General features: G+C 44.9%; 1 protein-coding gene across 1 annotated transcript in view; it reads left to right on the plus strand.

The window, feature by feature from the left end:
* The window catches only part of LOC112111158 (paired box protein Pax-5), a 219,176-nt gene that overhangs the window by 4,053 nt on the left and 191,993 nt on the right, over positions 1-23,130 (plus strand). Inside the window, exons 2-5 of the mRNA XM_024206462.1 lie at positions 3,566-3,731; positions 8,884-9,081; positions 14,602-14,666; positions 19,024-19,152. Of these exons, the coding sequence (XP_024062230.1) occupies positions 3,566-3,731; positions 8,884-9,081; positions 14,602-14,666; positions 19,024-19,152 (558 nt within the window). The remainder of the gene's footprint in view (positions 1-3,565; positions 3,732-8,883; positions 9,082-14,601; positions 14,667-19,023; positions 19,153-23,130) is intronic.

Below are 23,130 nucleotides of genomic sequence, written 5' to 3' on the forward strand. Positions count from 1 at the left end.
TTATATTATATTATATTATATTATATTATATTATATTATATTATATTCACCTAACCATACACACAATACATAAATATATAGTATATATATTCTCCATAGTTAAAATTGCTTTAAAATTTCTCAGTAATAGGCACAGTAGTATAGAGTGCTACACACTTGCCCCAGACTTAGATGTTTTGTACTTTTATAATGCCTGGCATAGTGCAGTTCTCTCGTGTAACCCCCCCGGAAAACACAGACGACCTAGTTATTTAATAACGTGTATTTTTCACAGGGTAGGGACTAGTTACTGTGGCCCTGCCAAACTCCCAGAGTTGGCCCTCGCTGTGGCCTGTACCCTGTACTCTGCAGGTTGATTGGCGGCAGTAAAGAAGATCTGATTTTTTTCAAGCATTTTTCTTTGCCTCCCTTCAGTGAGAACTTCCATCTGCTAGCCAGAGGAGCGGGCGATAATGGGGACAAATACAGTGGAAGAGGAGAAGGCATCCCCACGGATGGATCGTTTTCCTTTCATTTGAACTAGCTATTCCTTTCCCAGCCCATACATGTCTCCGGCCCGAAGATGAATGGTACAAACCCGAAGGCCCGTTAACTGCCCGTAAAAGGCTCTTTTACCCCTGCTGCAGATTATTTTAACGTAATTTAACCTCTCCTGCTCCAGCACACGAAGGCAGGGAGCACAATTCACACAGGCTGAGCAATTTGCTCAGCAGAGTGACCCTAGCTGAACAGGCAGGGTAATCTCAGAGCCTGGGCTGGTTAATATCACTGGTCTCCATCGCCTGGATAGCCAAGTGGGGATGGCTCCTTCTCTGGCTAGTAAGACTTCGCATCAGAGCCAGAGTGGTTGTATTTCTCGAGGAGAGGCGAGCAAGCAGTGAGTGAGCTGGTGGGGTCGGGGTGTTCATTGGCCTCCAGGAGACCCGCAGAATTTGAGAGCTGTACGGAGAATCCCGAGATTTTCAAACTGGTGGCTAATTTGCCGGGTCATTAGCATAGCGCAGCTTCCCTTTGTTAGAAATCCAGCAGGATCAAACCCTGCCCAGGTTCAGAAATCTCTTCCCCAGCACAAAGCGATGGCACGTGGAGACGATCTCCCCATGGGTTGCCAGCGTTCTATATGTTTTAATAAAACCACTGACTATTGCTTGATGATTTATCGCTACATCTTTATTATTTAGCAGCTATTCTCTCGGAGGGAAAGTCCGGCTTGCTGGGGAGCGCCACCCGGTGCAGTGCATTTCTGTTGTGACTCGAAAGCATTTTAATTCCCCCATAGCCAGACTGGGGGCTGTCTGACCCAGCAACAATTTGGGGCTATTCACCCGCAGAGAGATCTTTGTTATGCACGGGGTGGTTGTTTCCCCCCCCCAGGAATATAACTCCCTTTAGAGAATGACCTAGTTGAAGTCACAGAATGGTTTCATCCCATATTTATTGACTACAAATATCAAGGCATTACGTTTCCCCGCCTGTATTTTAATGATCACGTTTACACTTGAAACTAACCCCGGGAAACTCATGCAGGTGCGGATGTTGGGCTGTTTGGGGGACATGCGGACGGTTTCCCGTTTGGCCTCACTACAGGGCACCGAAGTTGATAGGGAAGTTCAAGTCGATCGGGGTTTCACTTTCGCCGAGGAGAGCTGTCAGGACATGTAGGGAGCTGAACCCCTGTCCCTGCTGAAGTGGGGGGAGAGCTGGTGACCCACCGCTTCTGCGGCGGCTGCCGAGCGAGCCTGGCTGGCCGCGAAGAGTGAGTGCGTTCGAACTTGGAGCAGAAAGCAGAGGGGTCCTTTGTTTAATTTGCCATCTAGAGGGTAAATTGTTCTAGGGCATTAAGGAGAGCTCGATGCCTACAAAACACCGAACTTGTAATATTTGGAGGGAATCATTACAAAATTAAAACGCTTCCCAAAACAAAGTCCTAGCTTTCAATATCAAGATTTTCTTTTCTTCTACTTTGAATTGCTTTTCTAGATGAAAAGCTATAGAGCTTTGCCTTTTTTATTAAATACGATGTTAATAATTGAATATCATTGAAATTGCTAAGGAACCTGAGGCTAGTTTGTTTCAGTTAAGTGGCGTTGAACCTCTATTTTTTGGTATTAAAAGCAATAGGGACATTATTTTTCTGGCCTTAAAAGAATTTCAGACTCAAAACGGATAGGCTCTGTAAACCTAAAACGATGGGATGGTTCACTCTGGAAAATGCAGCACAAGGTTATCTTCAGACTTCTCTTGATATGCTCTGAATAAAGTTATTTTTGGAGCAGAAACACTTTGAACCTGGAGCTTCCACTAAGATCTGGTGTGCTGAAAAAAAGATTCACTTCTGAAATTGACAAGGAACTTCAGTGACTGGCTGCTCTGTGTAGGCTTAAACTGGCTTTAGTAATCAAATATTTTACGTGGCTTCATTATGTGTTCTGACAGTTGTAGAAGGTGTTTATAAAGTTTGATAGTAGTTTATCAATGGGGAAATGACAGGACTTAAATAAAAATAGTTTATACAATTGTTTTTTTTAAGCATCGAGGCATTTGACCTGTCAGCTTATTCTGTATAGTCCAAGTTTCCTGTAAATAGAGATTTTTCTTATTACTTTTTTGTTCCAGTTTTGGCAACAGGGATGTCCATGCTATTATTTGTTTTCAGTTTTGCCAGCCCTCTGTGATATAAGTAGTTTGAATGATTAACAACTTGAGGACTAATTATATTTCGTCACTTGCTACATGGGATTATTACATGTTCATTGGTTTTACACAGTTTAGCTGCTACTCATCTAGCTGAGTCCCATTTCACATCAGATATATGATTCACCTTGCTAAAGGTGAACAGTGCAAATCTGCTAGAAAAAGAATAATATATAGGTGTGGGCTAAGCATTCACATTTCATTTGTGGGACTATAATGTCTGCAGAGGGCGTTGTAAATTAGAACAGCAAAAGCCATTCCATATTTCCCCCCCTTTTGATTAAATTAAGCATTAAGCAGTCATTTGGAGGGGGGGAAAGTAAACGATCATTAAATTCAGTGCAACCCCTTTCTGACTGAATGAAACTAAATTTATAAGGAAAATGGTCCAAGTCTTATTTGAACACAGCCTCATATTTGTAGGGAGACTAAAAGTCACCTTTTTACCATGCAGCTACAGGGCTTACCCAGGCACTTCTTACTCAGGCAACATCTCCCATTAGTTTCAAGGGGAGATATTGCCTGAGTACTGTTGGTCTGGGCCTAAAAATGTAGTTTGAAATGCTGTTTTACGAACTAGGGGCCTGATTTTGATGTCACTTAAATCAGGAGGAACTCCATTGAAGCCAGTGGGGTTACATTGGTGTGAAATTGCTATGAGAACAGAATTAGGTTTCAACTTTTACAATTCTTCCTGCCTTGGCAGTAAGTGATGATCAGTAATTTGAAAATGTTTAAACTCTTGTTGAGGAGTGAGGTGATCATTGTGAAGGAGGAATCTGTGGCTAAGCAAGATTGCAGTAGAGAAGTGTCTTCCAACTATCACAAAGATGTTTTTTTTTCTGCTTGTTTTTTTTCCCATGTGTTTCAGGACATGGAGGAGTGAATCAGTTAGGGGGTGTTTTTGTGAATGGTCGTCCACTCCCTGATGTTGTCCGGCAAAGGATTGTGGAACTTGCCCACCAAGGGGTCAGGCCGTGTGACATCTCCAGGCAGCTACGGGTCAGCCATGGTTGTGTCAGCAAAATTCTTGGCAGGTAACTTTGTTTCTGTAAAGGAAAATATCAAACACTGGATCAAAGATGATGAAACAAGAAACAAGTCAAACGGAGACTGATAGAAATGACCTAGGAATGGCAGGAAATGGTATAGGATCAGTCAGTCACAATTTAAGATGTCTGACCTGGGAAGTGAAAGCGATTTATTTATGTTTGTTTATTTACTTCACCAAAAAATTCTTGCAAATAACTAAAGAAATGAAGGGGAGGGATGGCACATGTGGTCTAAATTTCCTGCACCTGTGTGTACTGAACAAATTGACAAATCTGTGCGTCCTCTGCAGTAAAATGGAAAAACCAGAAGTTATGAATCTGGCAGTGAAAGCTACCCCTTTTGTTTTCTAAAGCACACTCTATTTTTAGCCCATAATTTCACTACCTAAAGCCACCAAGAGCAGTTGTCAGTCAGCACACTCATTTACATGGCCTCTTTTGAAATTTGTCACAATAATTTCATTTTAAGGCTTGTTTTATTCTTGTGATAAGATATATTCCTAATTAGAACACAAAGTACCATAAGTAATCATTAACTCTCTTAATTTTGATACTTTGAGAGTAGCCATCTGTTCTGATTGGAGATGCTCAAAGTAGTATAGCAATAGTAAATTCAAAAAATTCGATCATGTCAGAATTTGGTTTTGAACTTGATTTAGATTCAGGAAAGTCACCACTGCATTTTAACTCCTTGTGCACAAATCTGAATATCACATATCACTGGTTTTAAATGAACTGGAACGCATGTATCTTGGGAACTTTTAGCTGCCATACTTTTCTATTACCTTCTATTTTCTCTCTATAACTCAGACAAGTTTTTAAAATGTTTATTGAGCATTAACAATTGAATTAACTTCATTGTTTGCATTCCACTGGCATTAGTCATATTCTGACCTTCACTTTCCCCCCTCAATTTTAATTGATCTGTTTTATTGGTCAGACTGTAGTTATAAAGATTGTTAGAGCAAACATTTGTCTAGCAGTGTACATAGACTCTTCCCCCTGAAATAACTGCAGCAGCAGTCCCACGTGGACAAATGCAGTACTCAAAATGAAATGAATCTGGCAAAGCTAAGGATTCTTTCACCCTTATTCCATGAGACCCATTGTCTCTACTGGAGAATCTTCTCCTCAGTCCTATTCAGATTGCTGCTCTAATGCCATAGGAACCAGTCATATGCACAGAAGGTCCCAGAAATCCAGTGGACCTGGTTCTTCTCTCACATGCCACGTTTTATTCCAGTGTAATTCCATTGGAAATCAACAAAGTTACCCCTGATTTTACACTGGTGTAAGTGAAAGGACATGTAAGCTCTGATATCTTTACTCTTTCTGAGAGAGAGACTTTTCTTGTGTGGGACTTTCCTGCCTACCACAAGCTGCTCCATTCTGTTTGATCTTTGAATCTGTTCTGAGTGCTGGTCCTATTTGTGACACCCTACCACTCTAGCAGATTTACAAACCATTTCTATTAGTATCAGTGCAAAGCTAATAAATAGGCAACTCATTTGCCTACCGAGGAAAAGTCCAACCACTTTACTGTTTCAGATTTGAATAGATTTGTCATTAGATATATTTGCATTATGGAGCTCAGAGAGCAGCTCTGGAGTTTTGTCATTTAAGTTGTCAACAATAAATTGGAATTTCATAGCTCATTATTTTCATAACTAATAATTACGGTGGGTAAAATGTCACTGTAATTGGAGCTGCCGTCTGTGGGGAAAAAATACGAAGGCTCCACGCAAAAACCTTTGATCCCAGATTCTGGAACTGAAAGTTTTTGAATCCGCTTGGTTTTAGTCAAACGTTGGAAAAAACACGAAACGTTCAAGGAAATAAATGTGAGGCTTTGGGGCGAGGATCTGGATGGCGGCAGAAGGAGGCCGACTAGCTGCTCGCTCACGGAGCATTACAACGGGGGCGTCTGCCCTGCGCCCATTTGAGGGGAGAATTGGCAGCCTGCCTGGAGCTCAAGGGCAGGATCTAATTTGCATAAAATCAAGCAGATTGCAGCTGCCCTGTCTTTAGTGTGGGGTTGTGGCCAGATTGAGAGGGAGAATTGCACTGTGGGAGCTGTAGTCTCTGTGGGCCACGCCCCAGGTTAAAGATGAGACTAACCAGGCGGGAAGAGTGCCCTGGAGAATTCTATAGGGTTAGTTGGCCTGCAGGTTGCCCTTTGGTTATCCCAGCTTTACAGGGAAATTGGGATTAAGTTATTCTGGGGCTGACTCTATGAGGGCCTGGTTTTATGCCCTTTAAAGTCATTGGAATCTTTCCATTGATTTTAATGGGGTTCAGATCAGGCCCTTACCTTCTATGCCAACGTCCTTCAATGAGGCAAAACTGTTACCCAGCAACAGAGGGGCCTGTCTGTCTGCAGAGTCCAAAATGCATCACCAAACTGCTTGTCAGTTGGCTATTTTCCTGTTGGCTAGATTGTCCAGAGCTGGAGGCAACAGTAAGCAAGGGGCAACAACCAGTGATCGTTCACACACGCGGGTCTGAGAGAGAGACTGGTTACACAGAGGAATTTTTATAAATGCTGCCATTTTTTATTTGCCCCATGAAAATTGTGAGTGGTTGGTAATGTAGCACTAAGCTTACCAGAGCCCCGTTCCGGAGCTTTCACTCAGCGGAGGGATGCCATCAGTGAAGATTACAAGGTCTGGTTTGAATGGTCATTTTTCATAGGCATGATTTTTTTAGGTGTATCATGCAAACATGTTCTTGCCATTATTTCATCATTCACCCGAGGAAAGGGTAGGGGGTGGGAGCAAGTGTTTCCTTCCTGCCCCAAGTTCATTGTTAGGCTCAACTCAGGGCAGCCCAAAGATTTAATCCATCCCAGATGCTCATCACCTTCCATTACTAGTACTCAAATGAGGGCATGGAGACAGAAGTGGAACAGACCATTTGTTCCAAACTCACGTGAAAACAGGTGCAAACATCATCTTGTCACTCCCATTAAAGGGATTTTTTTAGGCTCTGAAAAAAGAGTGCCCGCAGGACGATTAAACCTGTAATGCAGAAGAAATTTGATGAATGCAACTGTCCTTGAGACACAGACTTCGGTCCCATAACATGTTGATGCTCTTTTGCATCGGAGAGATTTTAGGAGATGCGTTTTTCCGCAGACAACACAGATGTCAAGTAGCTGCAGAGAAAATATATCACGTGAACGTATGTTTTTATTGGGTGGGTTCTAATAAAGATCCTGCTAAAGATATGGGATGTGCCAAGGTCAATGAACAAGTTTAGGCTGATAAAGATGATACAGCCAGGCAAGGTCTCCCTGTATGGAGAACCCATAAAGAAATGGGAGCTCTAAGCACAGAGGGCTTTTAGAATCAGGTCTGATAGGGAAGAAACTATCGGTCTCTCTGCTGTTAGTTCTGGGCTTATTTTTATCTGTTCTTAGAAAATTACAAACTATAAAAAAGTGCACGGCATCATTGACTTACACAGCCAGAACAGTGTCATCACTTACAGCACAACTTTTAGGCTTAGCATTTAGGGAGATTGTTTTCTTCCTTAGATTTCCTCTTGGTGCTCGGTGGACAGAACAAGACACCCACTTTGAGCAATACAGTAACAGCAGTTCTCAAACTGTGGGTCGGGACCCCAAAGTGGGTTGCAACGCTGTTTTAATGGGGTTGCCAGGGCTGTTAGACTTGCTGGGGCCCGGGGCTGAAGCTGAAGCCCAAGGGCTTCAAGCCTGGGTGGCAAGGCTCAGGTTACAGGCTCCCTGCCTGGGGCTGCAGCCCTAGAGCTTCGGCTTTGGCCCCGCCCGCGGCAGTGGGGCTCGGGCTTTGGCCCCTACTCCCACCCAGGGCGGCAGGGCTCATGCGGGCTCAGGCTTCGGTCCCCCCTCCTGGCGTCGTATGGTAATTTTTGTTGTCCGAAGGAGATTGCAGTGCAATGAAGTTTGAGGACCGCCGCAGTAGAACCTCCGAGTTATGAACACGTCGAGAATGGAGGTTGTTCGTAACTCTGAAATGTTCATAATGGCGAACACAACATTATGGTTCTTTCAAACGTTTACAACTGAATATTGCCTTAATGCAGCTTTGAAATTTATTATGCAGAAGAAAAATGCTGATTTCCCTCTATTTTGTAGTAGTTTACGTTTAACACAGTACAATATTGTATTTGCTTTCTTTGTCTCTGCTTTTGCCTGACTGCGCACTTCCAGTTCCAAATGAGGTGTGTGGTTGACTGCTCAGTTTGTAACTCTGGTGTTCGTAACTCTGAGGTTCTACTGTATTTTCCAACCTTTTGTTTCAAGAAAAAGAAAAAAAGAGGTTCTCAGCTGGAATAAATTGTTGCAGCTCCACTGAAGGAAGTGGAGTTGGTCCCATTTACACCAGCTGAGCAGCTGTCACAGTGTCTTTAATACAATTCTGTTAAAGGGCCTGATCCTACCACTCTGTCTAATTGGAATAATTTTTAATCACAGGAGTAATCTCACAGATGTCCATAGAGCAATTTGTGCGCAAGGATTATGGTATCAGGCCTTACGAATTTAAAGAAACCAACCACTCTACTTTCTTCTGAGAATAGTGATGAGAAAATATTAGTTTCCTCCTTAAGAACTTGATATTGAAACCAGGAAAAGAGAACACAACAAAATGTTACACTGGCATACTTACTTCCAGTGTACTCTGCAAATCTTTGTCCTGATACTACTTTACCTGGCCTTCATGTGGGTGTGAGGTGATGACAAGGCATTTACATTAATGAAGGCGAATTTCCCTCTAAACAGTAATTTATTACAAAAGAGTTCAGTACAAAAATAATGGTGCTGAATGTGATTTGTTTCTATTATTGCCCCTATCTCTGATTAATAACACACATTTCCAGTTAATTTAGGAACTCAGCATGTCCTTTAATCTTGCATTGTTTCTATTGTCTTGCTGTTATGGAAAAATATATGTTTTATACTGGGGCCCGTTTTCAATTACTATAAATTAATCCATTGGGGAGATAATGTACTACGTAGCCAGGAAGTGTGAGCGAAAGGGCAGATGTATCCTAGAAGAGACTGGAGATGCATTGGGCAGAGTGCGCACTGTAAATCTCCAATCTTCCTGTCTGTCAACTCTTGGTAACTAAAGCTTTGTCTTGGATTCTCTCCCAGGTACTATGAGACTGGGAGCATTAAGCCTGGAGTGATTGGAGGATCCAAACCAAAGGTCGCCACACCCAAAGTCGTCGAAAAAATTGCAGAGTATAAACGCCAAAATCCCACCATGTTTGCCTGGGAGATCAGGGACAGGCTTCTAGCCGAGCGAGTGTGTGACAATGACACCGTACCCAGCGTCAGCTCGATTAACAGGTACAGATTTGGACAGCACTGGTCAGCAGCTGTCGCCGCTAGAATTTGCAGCATCTCCTCATTTGGGTCATTTGCAAGTAATCTGATTTGTGTTTGTTTCCTGGATGACTCGGGCAGCCATGAACGCCAGTGGTTGAGCACGAGGCGAGTGTGTGGCATATTATGAACAATTGCTATCCCCACGCAGCCTCACTGCTGCATCTCGATCCCGACCTGCAGTTCTTTTGCTGGGAAAGTCCCACGCTTATTCGAATCGAGAGTGCTCGCAGGGTTGGATTCGGTAGCATATAAACATTCCCTAGGGATAAGGTGGAGACCATCAGTGACCTGGACTACTGGTGATCTAAAAAAGGTTTGAATTCAGATTCAGCTGAGGGTGGGAAGAGTGAGGTCTAGTGGTTAGAGGATGTCAGCATTTCTGGATTCCCTTAGACCAGATTCATGTTCGGTGGGGTAAGGTACTACTCACCGTGAGTAAGGCTGATGGAATCTGGTCTGTAACCTTTATATGCCTCAATTATCCACCTGTAAAATGAGTGGTAAATTTACCCACCCAGAGGGGTGTTTTGTGAGTTAATTAAATTTTTAAAGAACTTTAAGGAACCTCACATGCAAGGTACTACCATGGGGCCTGATCCTGCACTACGGGAGCTTTGCCATCGACTCTCATGGGCACAGGATTAGGGCCCTGGATTAGGGCCTTGGGTTAGGGCCCTATACAAAGTATAATTACTTTAAAAAAAAAAGTGCTCCACCTAAATGAATCTTAACCAGAACTGTTTAGGAAACCAACCCTCTCTTGCACGATGGATGAGATACTAGCTCACATCGAAGAGAAAAACGAGTGTTCACCATGACAGTGTTGAGAAACATCTTGTGAAAAGTGACAAAAGTCAGTAACAAGTGTTAATGGAAGGGATACGAATCCCCTAAACATTCTAGATGGTAAGCAACAGCCCTTCATCCCCTGCGGTATTCTTCTTAGAGGGTTCTTCATAGTTGATGATACAGGGTGTAGACAGAAAACCCCTTTACATTTAAATTCAAAGACTGTGTTGGGCTGTGAATCCATTGTGTGTGTGTGTGTGGTTTTAAAAATCAAGATAGTTTTCATGCAATTTCATCCAAATCCCCAGAATGCAGCTAACTCTAAATTTCCATGTGTGTCTAGGGTCAGAGATGCCATATTATTTTGTATGTCTGTTTGGGGATCCCAATCTGGATGCCCTTGTGGAATTGTCCCTGTAGTATTAATAATCTCTGACATGATAACATGAAAAATAATGGGTGGCCCTTTACCTCCTAATCAAATGTTATGTGACAGATTCACGGGAATAAGTGCAAAGACTGGGTAGACAATTCAAAATGTTGAATGCTGTCTGCAGTTTCCTAACTGGAATGGGATCCTAGCAGCAGTCAGTAATACCGAGAGATTTACAGATTTGGGCAAGAAAGAGACTAGTTTGAGAAACAAAACAGAAACCAGGGGCTGAAAGAAAATCTTAATACTTGGTGTCCTCAGATAACCGAAGGGCAGCTCCACTCCCACTGAAATCCATGGGAGTCTTGCCATTGTCTTCATTGGTAGCATGATTATTATTTTTAATTATTGGACCTTCGGGGTCAGGGCTTCGTTGTGCTGGGTGCTCTACAAACACATAACCAAGACACACTCCCTGCCCTAAAGAGATTACAACCTAACTAGGCCTCTCGCATGTTTTAATCCAGTTTTCACATTTCACTCTTTTGTTGCCTTCTCTACCACCCCAGTGTATTTCTCGTACCAATAATATCACGGAGTGATCCCGTTTACATGTCCAAAAGTTGTTCCGTGATTTGGAAGCCACCCCATTTGGTGGAAATCTCATCCTTTCTCATCCATCTGCAGTTGTGGCTCAGAACCTCCCTTTGAAATGCGTTCAAGCTTTTTGCATTGGTTTGTTTTATTGGGCAGAATCGTTTTTGCTACCTTACAGCCCCTTCCTGCTGTTCAGGACTTGCAATTGCATGTAAGAAAAACCCTACATATGGTAATAAGTCGGGAATCTACTCCAAAGACACGGGGCCCCAATTCTGCAGTCCGTTCCTATTCAGCTGTGCACTCCCTGGGACGCAAGCACAGGATTAAAGTTAAGCATATATGTAAACGCTCTGCTGTGTTGGGGCAGTAAGGTCTGAACCTGCACATCTTTGCTCATGTGAGGAAGTACCAATGCAGTCAGGGGACTTCTCATGTAGTTAAGGACTACTGTTGTCACTGGGTTTGCTGGGTCTGTCTCTTTAAAAGCAGTTCATCCAGTTATGGGAGAGTCTGAGAGTCCTGTGGGAAGACTACCCAGCCCTAGGATGATCGCCTGACATTCCACTGCATGGGACCTATAGTCCATAGCAGTCTCCGACCCCAGCTCCAGAACAGGAGCCATGGGGCTGGTGCACATACATCGGGTGATGTGAAAGTCCCCGTTTAGTTTTAACTATTACATGCAGGATTTGTTTTTCTCTAGCCCTCGGCAAAGAGCAATTCCCAAATTCTAAAAAGGCAAAGCACAGAATTTAATAGTGAAAACCATCAACACGAGCAGAGCGCCACAGTGCAGACGCAGGGCAGATATAATATACGCTCATGCACATTACATTCCTACATGCGTATGTTTGTTCACACGGCACATTAACATTAATACAGGGTAACATTTTCAAAAGCACCTACGTGACTTAGGAGCATTTTCAAAAGTGACTTGGGGCCGATTTTTAAAGGTATTGCGACACCTAAAGATGCAGGCAGGTGCCTAATGGGGTTGAAAATGGGCCCTGGGCTTCTAAATCACATAGGAGCTTTGAAAATTTAACCCTCTATCCATTGACTTTGGATCCCCGTCGGAAGCTGTTCAGTACGAGCTCTTGCTCCTGGTTTGTGTCATAAGTAACTATAGACAATGGCTGCACAGCCCACGTGTGGAATAAACGGAGGGGAGTCATGCCCTATCCCCACTCCACCTGGCCTCCCGGCTTCTTGGGAGGGAGGGAGGTACGAAGGAGCCAGCCCGCTGCTGCTTGCAGTGAAGGCAGCGCTGCACCGGGGAGCTGGCTTGCATGCTGGGCAGTCTAGCCGATGCAGTTTCTTACCCCGTGCTCATCGCCGTAGGACAGCTGAATGCCTTCTAGTACAACGTGCCTTCAAATAACACCTAGCAGGTGTTTGTCACATTGATTAATGCACGACTGGAAGGTGCTCAGATACTATGGCGATGAGCCAAGGACAGGAACCTGGATAGAAGAGAATTCAGAATTTGGAATAGCCTCAATTAATACAACCAATACTTGATAATATCAATTCATATTAATCATCGGATACTTCTCAGCAGGAGCAAATTCATGACAATAAGGTTTAATTAATCATAATTATTAGCTTCACTCATGTAAGCTGCAAGCTCACCGGCTGCTTTATTATCCTCTAGCCCTCCAGAAATAAAGGTATTTACATGTAAGAAGGCCCTGAATTCTCTTGATTCCTTCTGACAACTCAAAATCCTTGTGCAAAGTGTTATTTCCTCCCCTTCCCTCTCGTGCAGATGGATCTCACTTGAGGAGCTCAGTCCTGCTCCCACACTAAGGGCAGTGGCAAAACTCTCACTGGCTTAAATAAGACAAGATTGGGCCCCTGCTCCAAAAGTCCTGGCTTGTTATTGGGGGAAAAGAATGCTGGCAGGCACTGGCCTGCTTGGCCCCACCACCGGGAATGTAGTGATTAGAACTCAGCACCCGGGGCTGCTTCCCATTCTGCAGCTTTCAGGGCCCGACGGGAGAGGCAGGGAGGGAGTCAGTTCCTACGTTAGGGAGCACATCTCACCAGCTATTTCTGCTCAGTAGAGAAATATGGGGAGGCCGTGTGATTAAGTGCCTAGTGTGTGGGGCTGCGACTCAGGAGACCCAGACCCGGATTCTATTCCTGGCTCTCTCACTGGCCTGCTGGGAGATCTCGGATGAGTCATTTCCCCTCTCTGTGCCTCGGTTTCCCCTTCTGTAAAACAGGGATCATGATACTGACCTGCTTTGTAAAGAGCAGCAAGACCTTCTGATGAATTTTAGGTGTTGTTACTATTGTGGTCACTATTGAATGGTTGTAAAATAATAGAAAAAGATCTAGTGGGAACAGATAACAATTCTGCAGAAAACTGATTTTACATAAAAGAAGTCTGAATGATAAAGCCCTGATCTGGGAATAATTTTTAAGCTTCTTCCTTTTGCTCTACGCACAAACGCAGACCCCCACTATAACTTTACACAGTCGGTTCATGAATGAAGTTTTGCCATTCTTGGGTGAACATATCAATGTGCAAAAAACTGGTGTATAGCAAGGCATAGACTGGGAATGTAGCTTGTTAAATAGCCCCGGGAGAAATCATCACCACAGCGTGCTGTCAAAATAGCACATAAAACATACACATCTACCATGAGAAGCACGTCAATGAACTATGTATTAGCTGAGTCAAGACCACACCACAGTTAGTATTTGGGCCTGATTTTCCTTCCACCGAAGTCCATGGCAAAACGTCCATTTATGTCCTGGGGAGACGGCTCACACCCTGTGTCTTTCCCGTTAATACATCAACACTGTCGTTTTTGCCAACGCATTCCTGTTGCCTTTCTTGCTAACTGCCCCCTTTCCAAAAAGCCACCACACACCCTTCCTTTTATTTCTCTGTATCTTTCTACACCGCATGCACAACTGTAACAGATGCTGCTCTCTGAGAACACTGGTGTGCATTGGGAGTGACCCCTTTGAAATCATAGAGTTACTCCAGATTTACTCCGGTGTAAATGAGAGCAGAAGATGGTCTGAGGGTCCAGTTATGACAAGGTAATTGTTGAGTTTGGATGTCTTGCATTTGGTCCAAGATTTGTTGCTTTCAGTGTTCCATTTGATTTGGGGTAAAACTTCAAAAACGCCTCAGAGACTTAGGAGCATAAGTCCCATTTTCAAAAGTGACTTAGGGCCAGATTTTTAAAGGTATTTAGGCACCCAAAGATAGGTGATAGGTGCCTACTGGGCTTTTCAAATATGTTGGTGCCTAACTCTTACTGAAATCAATGGGAGTTTGGTGCCTGGCCCTTTTGAAAATCCAGCTAGGCATCTACCGGTATTTTCAGGCACCTGAAAACCTTAGGTGTTTAGGAGCCTAAATCTCAATGGCACATGGGCTCCTAACTCACCTAGGCCCAGATCTTCAGCTGTATTTACATGCTTTACTCCCATTGATTTCAAAGAGGTTCCTAAATGCCTTTGAGGATCTGGGTCTTCGGCACTTTTGAAAATTTGGCCCTAGATCTGCCCACCAGTCGCACTTTCACTGTTCTTCAATGGACTAATACAGGAAAAGATGTTTCCTTTACCATCTAAGTGTCTGGAATGGACAAAATCGCTTCTGATGTTCTCCAGGCACTGCTATTATTTGCCTGCAGTTTCTACAGTGTGCATGTCTCATAGTAAGGAGCCATTTGTTTCTTTTCAACTACATGCAGGATCATACGGACTAAGGTACAGCAACCACCCAACCAGCAGGTCCCAGCCTCTAGTCACAGCATAGGTAAGTCAAACTTTTTTTATATTAACAAAATAATATAATGGAATACAAATATTCTAAAGAACTTTTAATCATTCTTATGGACAGATAATTCTGCATAAAACACTTCAGCACACGTACTAATGCACCTTCTTTGTCATTCGGCAAGGGTTGAACATGGTAAATGAATTTTATAAATACTGCTAAAAGGTTTTGAATTTTACTGATTATTATGATAAATAGCTTTCACCGTGAGACAGAAAATTGAAATCTAAACCAACTCCCCCCCCCACTAATAGGGGTCTATAGAATGTCAGATAATTAAAGTAATAAATCAAGAAAGGGATACTTATTCATAACATTTTCTGCATCATTAGTCAGTAAGTAGTTGTGAATGTGTTTTTTTCTTCTATCAACCATCCCTTCTATAATTCTTTGTGCACTTGCAGTCTTGAGTGAAGAGGTACCAAAACTTTCCAAACTTTCTTCTCCCGTTCTTCCCTTCTCCTTCCTAATGCAGACGTTCAGGCCAGAGCAGCGTGCTCTAGCCAGGTTCCGATGCCGCGTCTGTCAGGAGACAGCAACCCCGATTAACACATTTTTGTGGCTAATGGAGTTGGTGGCCTCAGCCCAACTTTCTTGGTTGTGGAGATTTTTGATCTCTCTAAACATTGTCTTAGGCAACTGCATGTATAGCCCATATTCTTCCTTTGTAGGCATGTTCACTCAGCTCCTTCCTCATTTGAAATTTCCATTTCCAACAGCATTCATGCCTCCTTACGTGCAGAATGCGAGTGGTGGACATTATTTACTTCAGCTGATCCAAGATTTGTCCTTTATAGCTAGTCCCTAGGAGGTTAAACTTGGGTTTGCTTTCTTAGTAGCAAGGCGTTCCATGGAGGGTTGTTAAAGGAAAGGGAAGGGAAGATGGCGTTGGGTACAAGACTTAGACAATCTGGGTTCTATTACCACCCATGCTACAAAATGGGACCTCCATTAAGCCACCTTGCTTGTGGGTCTGGTAGCTCATTCTGCAAGTAGTCCTGGTGGGATAAGGTACTGCTCAATGTGGGGAAAGGCAGCAGAATCTCTGCCTTAGTGTCCTCCTCTGTAAAATGGGGACAATGCTCACTTCCCAGGAGTGCTGTGAAGTTAAATATCTGGGAGGTGCTTTTTGCGAGACTCAGCTGGAAAGCGCCCGGGCGTACATTTGGAATCGTTTTATCAAGAAAGTGACTCTAAGAGCCTCCGATGAAGAAAAGCAGCAGCTAACGTGACTGATGGTTTAAGGCTCGATTGTGTTACCAGTGAGCTCAATAGCAAAACTCCCGGTGGCTTCAGAGGAGCCTTCGTTTATACGGGGGCAAATCCTGACTCCGCTTTGCTCTGCACAGACGGAAGCTGGGTGGTTCATCCGGATGCTGTGGCCGCCGAGCACAAGCGGAGTGCTGCCTCTCCCTGCTGGCACTGTGGGATTAGCAGCTGTGGGATGGCAGTGTGACAGCCCATCCCCTCCTGCATCCAGAGAGGGGACGCCACCCGACTGCCCTGGCCCCAGGGAGGGATGGAGAGCCAGCTGTGGAGAACCTCAAAGAGGCTGTCTGGCAGCTCCAAATTTACATTGGCCATCACTAATGCCACTCCCTGTAGGACAGGTCAGTACCCCACCTGCCCTACCGGGGACGCTCTGCCAAAGGGAAGCAGCTTTAATTCATGTCCTGAACAGCTCCTGGGGGCTTTAGCTCCATCCTCTCCCCAGCTGGGCCTGCCCATGTTGTGTGCTGTGCTCTAGGCCCCCTGGCAGACCCGTGCTTGCGGGCAGGTAGATTGATACCTCCTGGCTCTAGCACTGGGGACCTGCAGCCTAGACTCTGCCTGTTTGTGCTGACAGAATCCAGGCAGCGAATCATGCACATTGACTCATTCTTACCACACGTCAGAGTGGTGTATGAGGATGGATGGGGAAACCACAGGAAGGAGGGTAAGTGCTGTGCCCACGGTTACAGAGGGAGTCAGTGCTGGGATTCGAACTCTTGGCTTGGGCACTATTTCCATCTGCGTCCTTGGTCAAATCACTTAACCATCTTGCCTCAGTTTCCCTACTGGGGATGCTATTATTTAATTACTTGCTTCCTAGGAGTTGTGTTGAAGGTTAATCAGTTTGTGCTCGCAAAGCATGTTGAAGATGTAAAGTGCGATCTGTAAGTGCTAAGCATTATTATAATTACGGTTATCCTATCCATCCAAAGCCATTCCACCTCTTTAAAGCTGTTAACGGATAACCAGACATTTAGACAACGTCTTCTGGTCTTGGTCATCCTTCTTCGAAAGGTTCCCGTAGCAGGGCGCTTGCCTTATACTTTCCTCCTATTTAGTATTCTGTGTAATGCTGGCGAATGACGACTCTTCCCCTGTTGCAGCCACTGCAGTCAGGATGAAGGGTTTAATACAAAAGGCTCAGTGAAGCACTACGCCAGTTAGGTTACCCGCCCTGTGGTTCCCCCACTAATAATACATCAGCAGTCTTGGATTGTGGCTTCAGGTTAACTCCATATCATACTAGATTCTTAATTAGTGGCTTAATATGTAACGTTACATTTATTGAATAGAGAACGAGCCAATTTAAAAAAGATAAACAGTAGATAAAGCACAACATGCGCTTTGACATTTGTGAGGTGCATATATAAGGCATTTTATGGGTGTGGCAGCTTTTAAATGGCCCTCAAGGGTCCCTAAGACAAGCACAGTGTAGTTGTTATTATTATTAATTGGAGCCTCGGAACCCTAGTCAGGGACTGTTGCGCTAGGCGCTGTACAAACACAGAGAGAAGAATGGTCCCTGCCCCAAAGAAGTTACACTGGAAGAATAAGACGAGAACAGATGGAGACAGACAGACCAGGGAGTGTAAGGAACCAATGACACAATACTGCATCAGCAGGAGAGGCGGTGCGCTCAGCTCTCCCGGGACACCACTGCCAAATCTGACTATTTTATCATGACTCTCACAATATTTGGTCTTTCTCGTAACGTCTGAGTTGCTGGAATCAGATTATGGCCTGAGAATCGCAGCTTTTCATTAACAAAAGGAGAAAGCTTCTAGGTCACGTGGTGGGAGAGAAAAGGCTGAGACCTGACCCCTCAACACTCTGACACCCAGGGGCAAATAAAAAGGACCCCACATTTTTTTGATTATTTTGTAAATCTAATGATTTTGGGGGCCTGGCTCCTGATTTCTGAACACTTGGGTTGGGCAGCATGGCCAACCGTAACTGCTGCCAGCCAGTGATTTTAATGAACAGGGGATGCCAGGAACCAGAACCACCCTGGTACTGATAGAAGGGAAACAACCTGAGTGGAGCACTGCCCTGAGTGTTACTTTAGGGTCCAAAGCTGCTTCCCTGCTGGAGCGGGGCTCACTTAGCGGCCACGGCTGAATAGTCTTCAACATCCTGGGGGCCTTGTAGGCAATCTGAGGGCCTAGTGGCCAAATTATAGTCTGTCCTTCTCCGGTTGGGCTAGGGGCAGAGGGAAGGGTTGGGAGACCCAGGCCCTCTCTCTCCACTGGGTCCAGACCAAGGCGGGAGGCTGTTTCCATCCCCTGTTTCCATCCTGAGCTAATACCTCAGACCAGCCTCCCCTGGGCCACTTCCTACCTCCCAGGGCACTCTTCGTTTTGGGGCGTTGTCCATAGCAGCACAAGATTCTATTACCACGACAACCAAATACACAACAGATGTGATCACAGCCCTCTGCCTCCTTCCTCGAGGAAGCTGTTCAAGGAGTTGCAGTGATTCAGAGAGTCACTTGGGGCTGCCCAGCTCCCTTCCAGTGTCCAGTGATTCCCCCTTGGAGAGAAAGGGTCAGGCCCCTGGCTGCCCCATCAGGCCTTGTCCGCAGTCCAGGTCCTTCCCTTGTGGATTCCTCTGTCCCAGAAGGTTCTAACTGGCTCCCTTCCTTTAGACTGCTTCTCCTTCCCTCTCCCCTGCTTGATTGCCAGACTCTCATTTTAAGCAGGTCCTCCATTTGGAGCATGCTCCATGGCTGATGTGGGGCGGGGCCTTCTTGGCCCAGCACGGTTCCATCACCACTTTAGTCTGAGTGGGGGGGTCTGTAAACCCCATGTGCACACGCAAAGCCCCTCTTGCAGGCAATTGAGTGTTTGCCACAAGCTGTGCTCCATCAGCCCCTTTTCAAAACTCAAGTGTCAGAGGAAACACAACAAAACAGGCATGACCATTCAGTTTCTTAGCTGGGGCACTGCAGAGTCACATGAAACTGTTGTGGCTGAGGGTGTGGACAGTGGTCCCAATGGCAGGAGTTGTGGGCACGCTCTGGCGTTCATGTTCGTCTGCACGCTGACCGCTTTGCTTTTAATTACAGCCTCCACGGGGTCCGTGACCCAAGTCTCGACAGTGAGCACTGACTCCGCAGGCTCCTCCTACTCCATTAGTGGAATTCTGGGAATTACATCCCCCAGTGCTGAAAGCAACAAACGCAAACGCGATGAAGGTAAACGGGCCTGTTTTCTCTTTGGTGGGTTCCACGTACTGAAAAAGGGGCGGGCGGCGTTGGAAAGATGCTCTATCTGCTATTGTCTTCAATATTCACTTTCTTACAACTCACCATATCTAGTTGTGTCTGACATGGGTCCATGTAACCTGCTTTTGTGACTTAATCTGTTCATGTGGGATCTGTTTCTACCGGAGAGCTATTGCGTGGCCAGCTGGGCTGAGATAGGTACTGAGATGACCGTGATGCTAAGGAGACATTGCCTCTGTGTGCAAGGTTTTCATGCTGGTGTGACTCCATCAATGGCAATGGAGTTTCTTCCGATTTCTACAGGTCTACGTGAGATCACAATCAGGCCCAGATAGTCTTCCCCTGCTCCACTTGAAGTCAATGGCAGCTAGAATGGAAGCAGGATTGGTCCCATGGTCAGGTGCCAGTATTCATATATTATAAAGCACATGGGATGAATTGCATTTTTCAGTGACTTACCAATAAAACTGAACTAAACTAAGAAAGCTTCCCACCCATCAGTGCAAATGGCAAGATACATTATTACGATGGCACAACTCTGCACCTTGTTAAAAAATAAAATACAAACGAGGTGGATTAGACTCGTCCGAGATCTGGATGGTTTATAGGAACAGTTTCCTTTCTCCAGCACTTCCTCAGCTCCCATTGACATCAGTGGGATTTTTGACAGCGAAGGCTGAACTAAAGGCGGCTTGATTTTGTTTTGTATGGAGCATTTGCTGTAGTTTTTGCATTCTTCTTAAGGTTCATAATTAAATGTCACTATGCAGCCTGGATGTTGCTTTGATGAACATGCTGCATTATCTTTAAAAATAAGGATAATTTAGGACAAATGACGGGATATTCTGAATTTGAATTTTTTAAAGATGCCTTAAATTATAACTGGCTCTTTCCTTAGAATCATAGGGTACGTCTACACTACCCACTGGATCGGCGGGTAGTGATCGATCTATAGGGGATCGATTTATCGCGTCTAGTGTAGACGCGATAAAATCAATCCCCGATCGCTCTGCCGTCGACTCCGGAACTCCACCGCGGTGAGAGGCGTAGCTGAAGTTGCGTATCTTAGGTCGACCCCCCTGCTAGTGTAGACCTAGCCACTGAATCATAGAATCTCAGGGTTGGAAGGGACCTCAGGAGGTCATCTAGTCCAACCCCCTGCTCAAAGCAGGGCCAATCCCCAACTAAATCATCCTTGAAGGCATGTAAAGGATGTTTCTTATTATCTAACCGCAGGAGTTCCAGAGGCTAGGAAATATCATTGGCCAGCCACACCCACCTGCCAGCCACACCCACCTATTATAATCAAAGGAGTAGGACAATTTTAACCCTGGGGCAAGTTTAGGGCCTGATCCTGTAGACATTGTTGTATGGGAGTGACTTCACTGGGGCTTCTCACATGTGTAAATTACTTGCTCGTGGCAATGATTGGAGGATTGAGGCCTTAGTTTGTTTTCTTTCTGCCCATTTGTTGCCTCCCCTGCTGCTTAAACTACTACAGTTGTAGTTTTTGTGCAACGGTGGTCACAAAGCGCAGACACTGCTGCTCTTGACGAGGAGTCTGTTCTGCCAGCCATGTGCCTGCCCTGTTCATGGGATTTGCACACACACTCCTCAAGGGGAGAAATGACCCCGGAGTCTTTGTAAACTCTGGGGCAGGAAGGGAAAAAACAATGTTTTCTCGGTGGCCTCGAGCCTCACAATCAGCCTGACAGGACATTTAAGTCAGTTATTCTCCTGTTCAATTCATCCCACTCTTTGTATGTACACACACAAAAAAAACAAGCCCGGAGTGCCAGTCCAAGTCCAAACAACGAGTGTGTGTGGCCGTCCCCAGGGCTGCACAAAGCGGTCAGGTGCAGAGGGCCGTTTTAATCCTGGGACCATGGAAGTCAATTGCAAAACTCCCATTGACCTCTGTGGGGCCTAGATTTCCCTCAGACTGTGGCTGGCTGCCCGGGTGCAAAGACTCGGTTTGTACATGCAGTTGCAGTAGGTGTGCACATTAATTAGGTGTGCAGTTGCACACTTGACTTTTTGAAAATCAGGCCATACCTATACACATACATGTTGGCATTATAGTAGGAGCAGTAGCAAACTCTGTAGTTAATTAAAGATGCATAACCATCTACCGTGGTGACAAGAGCAGTATGGGAACCAGGACAGAAAATATAGACTCTCCATCCTACAGCCCTGTTTCCAGTCACTTGTAACTTTCCAAACCGTTCTCCTTTGGGGCCGACATTTTACAGGGTTGATCTGTGCTGAAAGGTGATTTTTTAAAACGTTGAGCTAACCTTTTCTGCAATGTGTTAAGGGAAAAGCTGCATAGTCCCTAGGGTTTGGCAGAGAGGCAATCTCAATGTTGCAAACTCTCACAGAGCTATCACAATAGTTTCCTAAATGTCTCCTAAAGCCCCAGCTCCCAGAGCCACAGGAGAATCTCAGATTTCATTTATAAGCAGTAAACCCTCATAGCTGCAGGGAAAAGATTGAGACTGTGAAAGGCTCAAACCCAGAATGCGACCCATCCCCAGTACGCCAATCTGCAATAGCAGTACTGCTGTCTTCACTGCCCACTGAAACTGCACAGCTAACGGGCTCCCTACTGCAGACTCGTTAAGTGGGGTAGACAGGGTGCTCTGGTAAGTGTCTAGCTAAATGGTTCCACAGTATGGAATTTCTTTTTTCTGTCTTGATCCCACCTTCCTCCCAGTAAATTCCATTAACACCCTTCTCCCCCCACTAAGCGCTTGTCACCTGTGCAAGTTAAGCACTCAAAATGCACTCCGAGTAGTCCAAAGAAGCCCCACTTTTGTATTGGAGACTCTAGGGAAATGGAATCATATTATATTGTATTCTTTCAGGAAGAGGAAAATGTGACGGTTTAATGATGGACTGTATCGTAATATATATGCACAAGGGGGCAGAGTTAACTTTGCCATTTACTGACTTTTGTGAGCTCAACGCTACATGGTTAACGTTCTCGTGACTTAGTTTTTTGACATATGTCTCTCTCCATATTGAGGGAGGGGGCTGTCTGTATATAGATCTCTGACAAGTAGAGCCACTGACTAGGTAACCCTTGTAAATTGATCTAGGCTTCTGTCTGAGTGGGACAGTGAAATGGAATGGGTTCGCTCTTCAACTCTGCAAGCTGTATCCTGCACTCAGTAGGATTCGTTGCCTTTTTTGTTCCTCTCGGTCTGGACATTTTTTTTAGCAGCTGTCACCAGTCTTTAACCCAGTGGGTTGCTAGCCTAATAGCAACAGGGGCAAACCAAATCAGACAATCTTTATTGGCTTATTCAGCTGAAGGTGCCATTCCCCCTCCCGCATTGTAAAGTAGACTTGGAGCAGATGTGCCTTAGTGGGGGATCGGTTGCTTTCACTTCTAGTTAAAGGACATACTACTGGGGACTGACACAAGGAGCAGACTACACAGTAGCTAGACACTGGCTTACTAAAGAGAGATGCGATCGGCTTTCTACTTTTAAATAGGCAGACGCCGTTGGGCACGGTTGCTGTTTTGTTTTCAGATTCCCCTCTCTACCTTCGGTTGCTTCATTCGGATTTTCCCTGCGTGTAGTGAGAAGCCCGAGCGATGCATGTTGAGCAGATGGGTGGGAGGATGGAGAATGATCTTATTTTATCGTCTTCTAATGAATTCCATTCAGCTGAAAGAAGGCCATAGAGGGGAGCAGGCAGTGAGCGTGGGACCCACAAGTAGGTTAGGTTACATTTTAAAGACAGGTTTTTACAAATATCTCTATTCAAAGAAATTGTTTTATTCCATTAAAAGTCGCCTACATTTTCAGAAATGACGAGGGGTTTGCGGTGGCTCAGTTCCTGAGTGCCCAGCCTGAGCCATCGTAAAAGGGTCCTGGAATTCAGAATGTGCCGAGCGGCTGCCCTCTGAAAAGCACCATCTCAAATGGGACACCCAAA

This window comes from Terrapene carolina, unplaced genomic scaffold (assembly GCF_002925995.2).
Source record: "Terrapene carolina triunguis isolate 2854851 unplaced genomic scaffold, T_m_triunguis-2.0 Scaffold35022, whole genome shotgun sequence".
NCBI lineage: Eukaryota > Metazoa > Chordata > Testudines > Emydidae > Terrapene > Terrapene triunguis.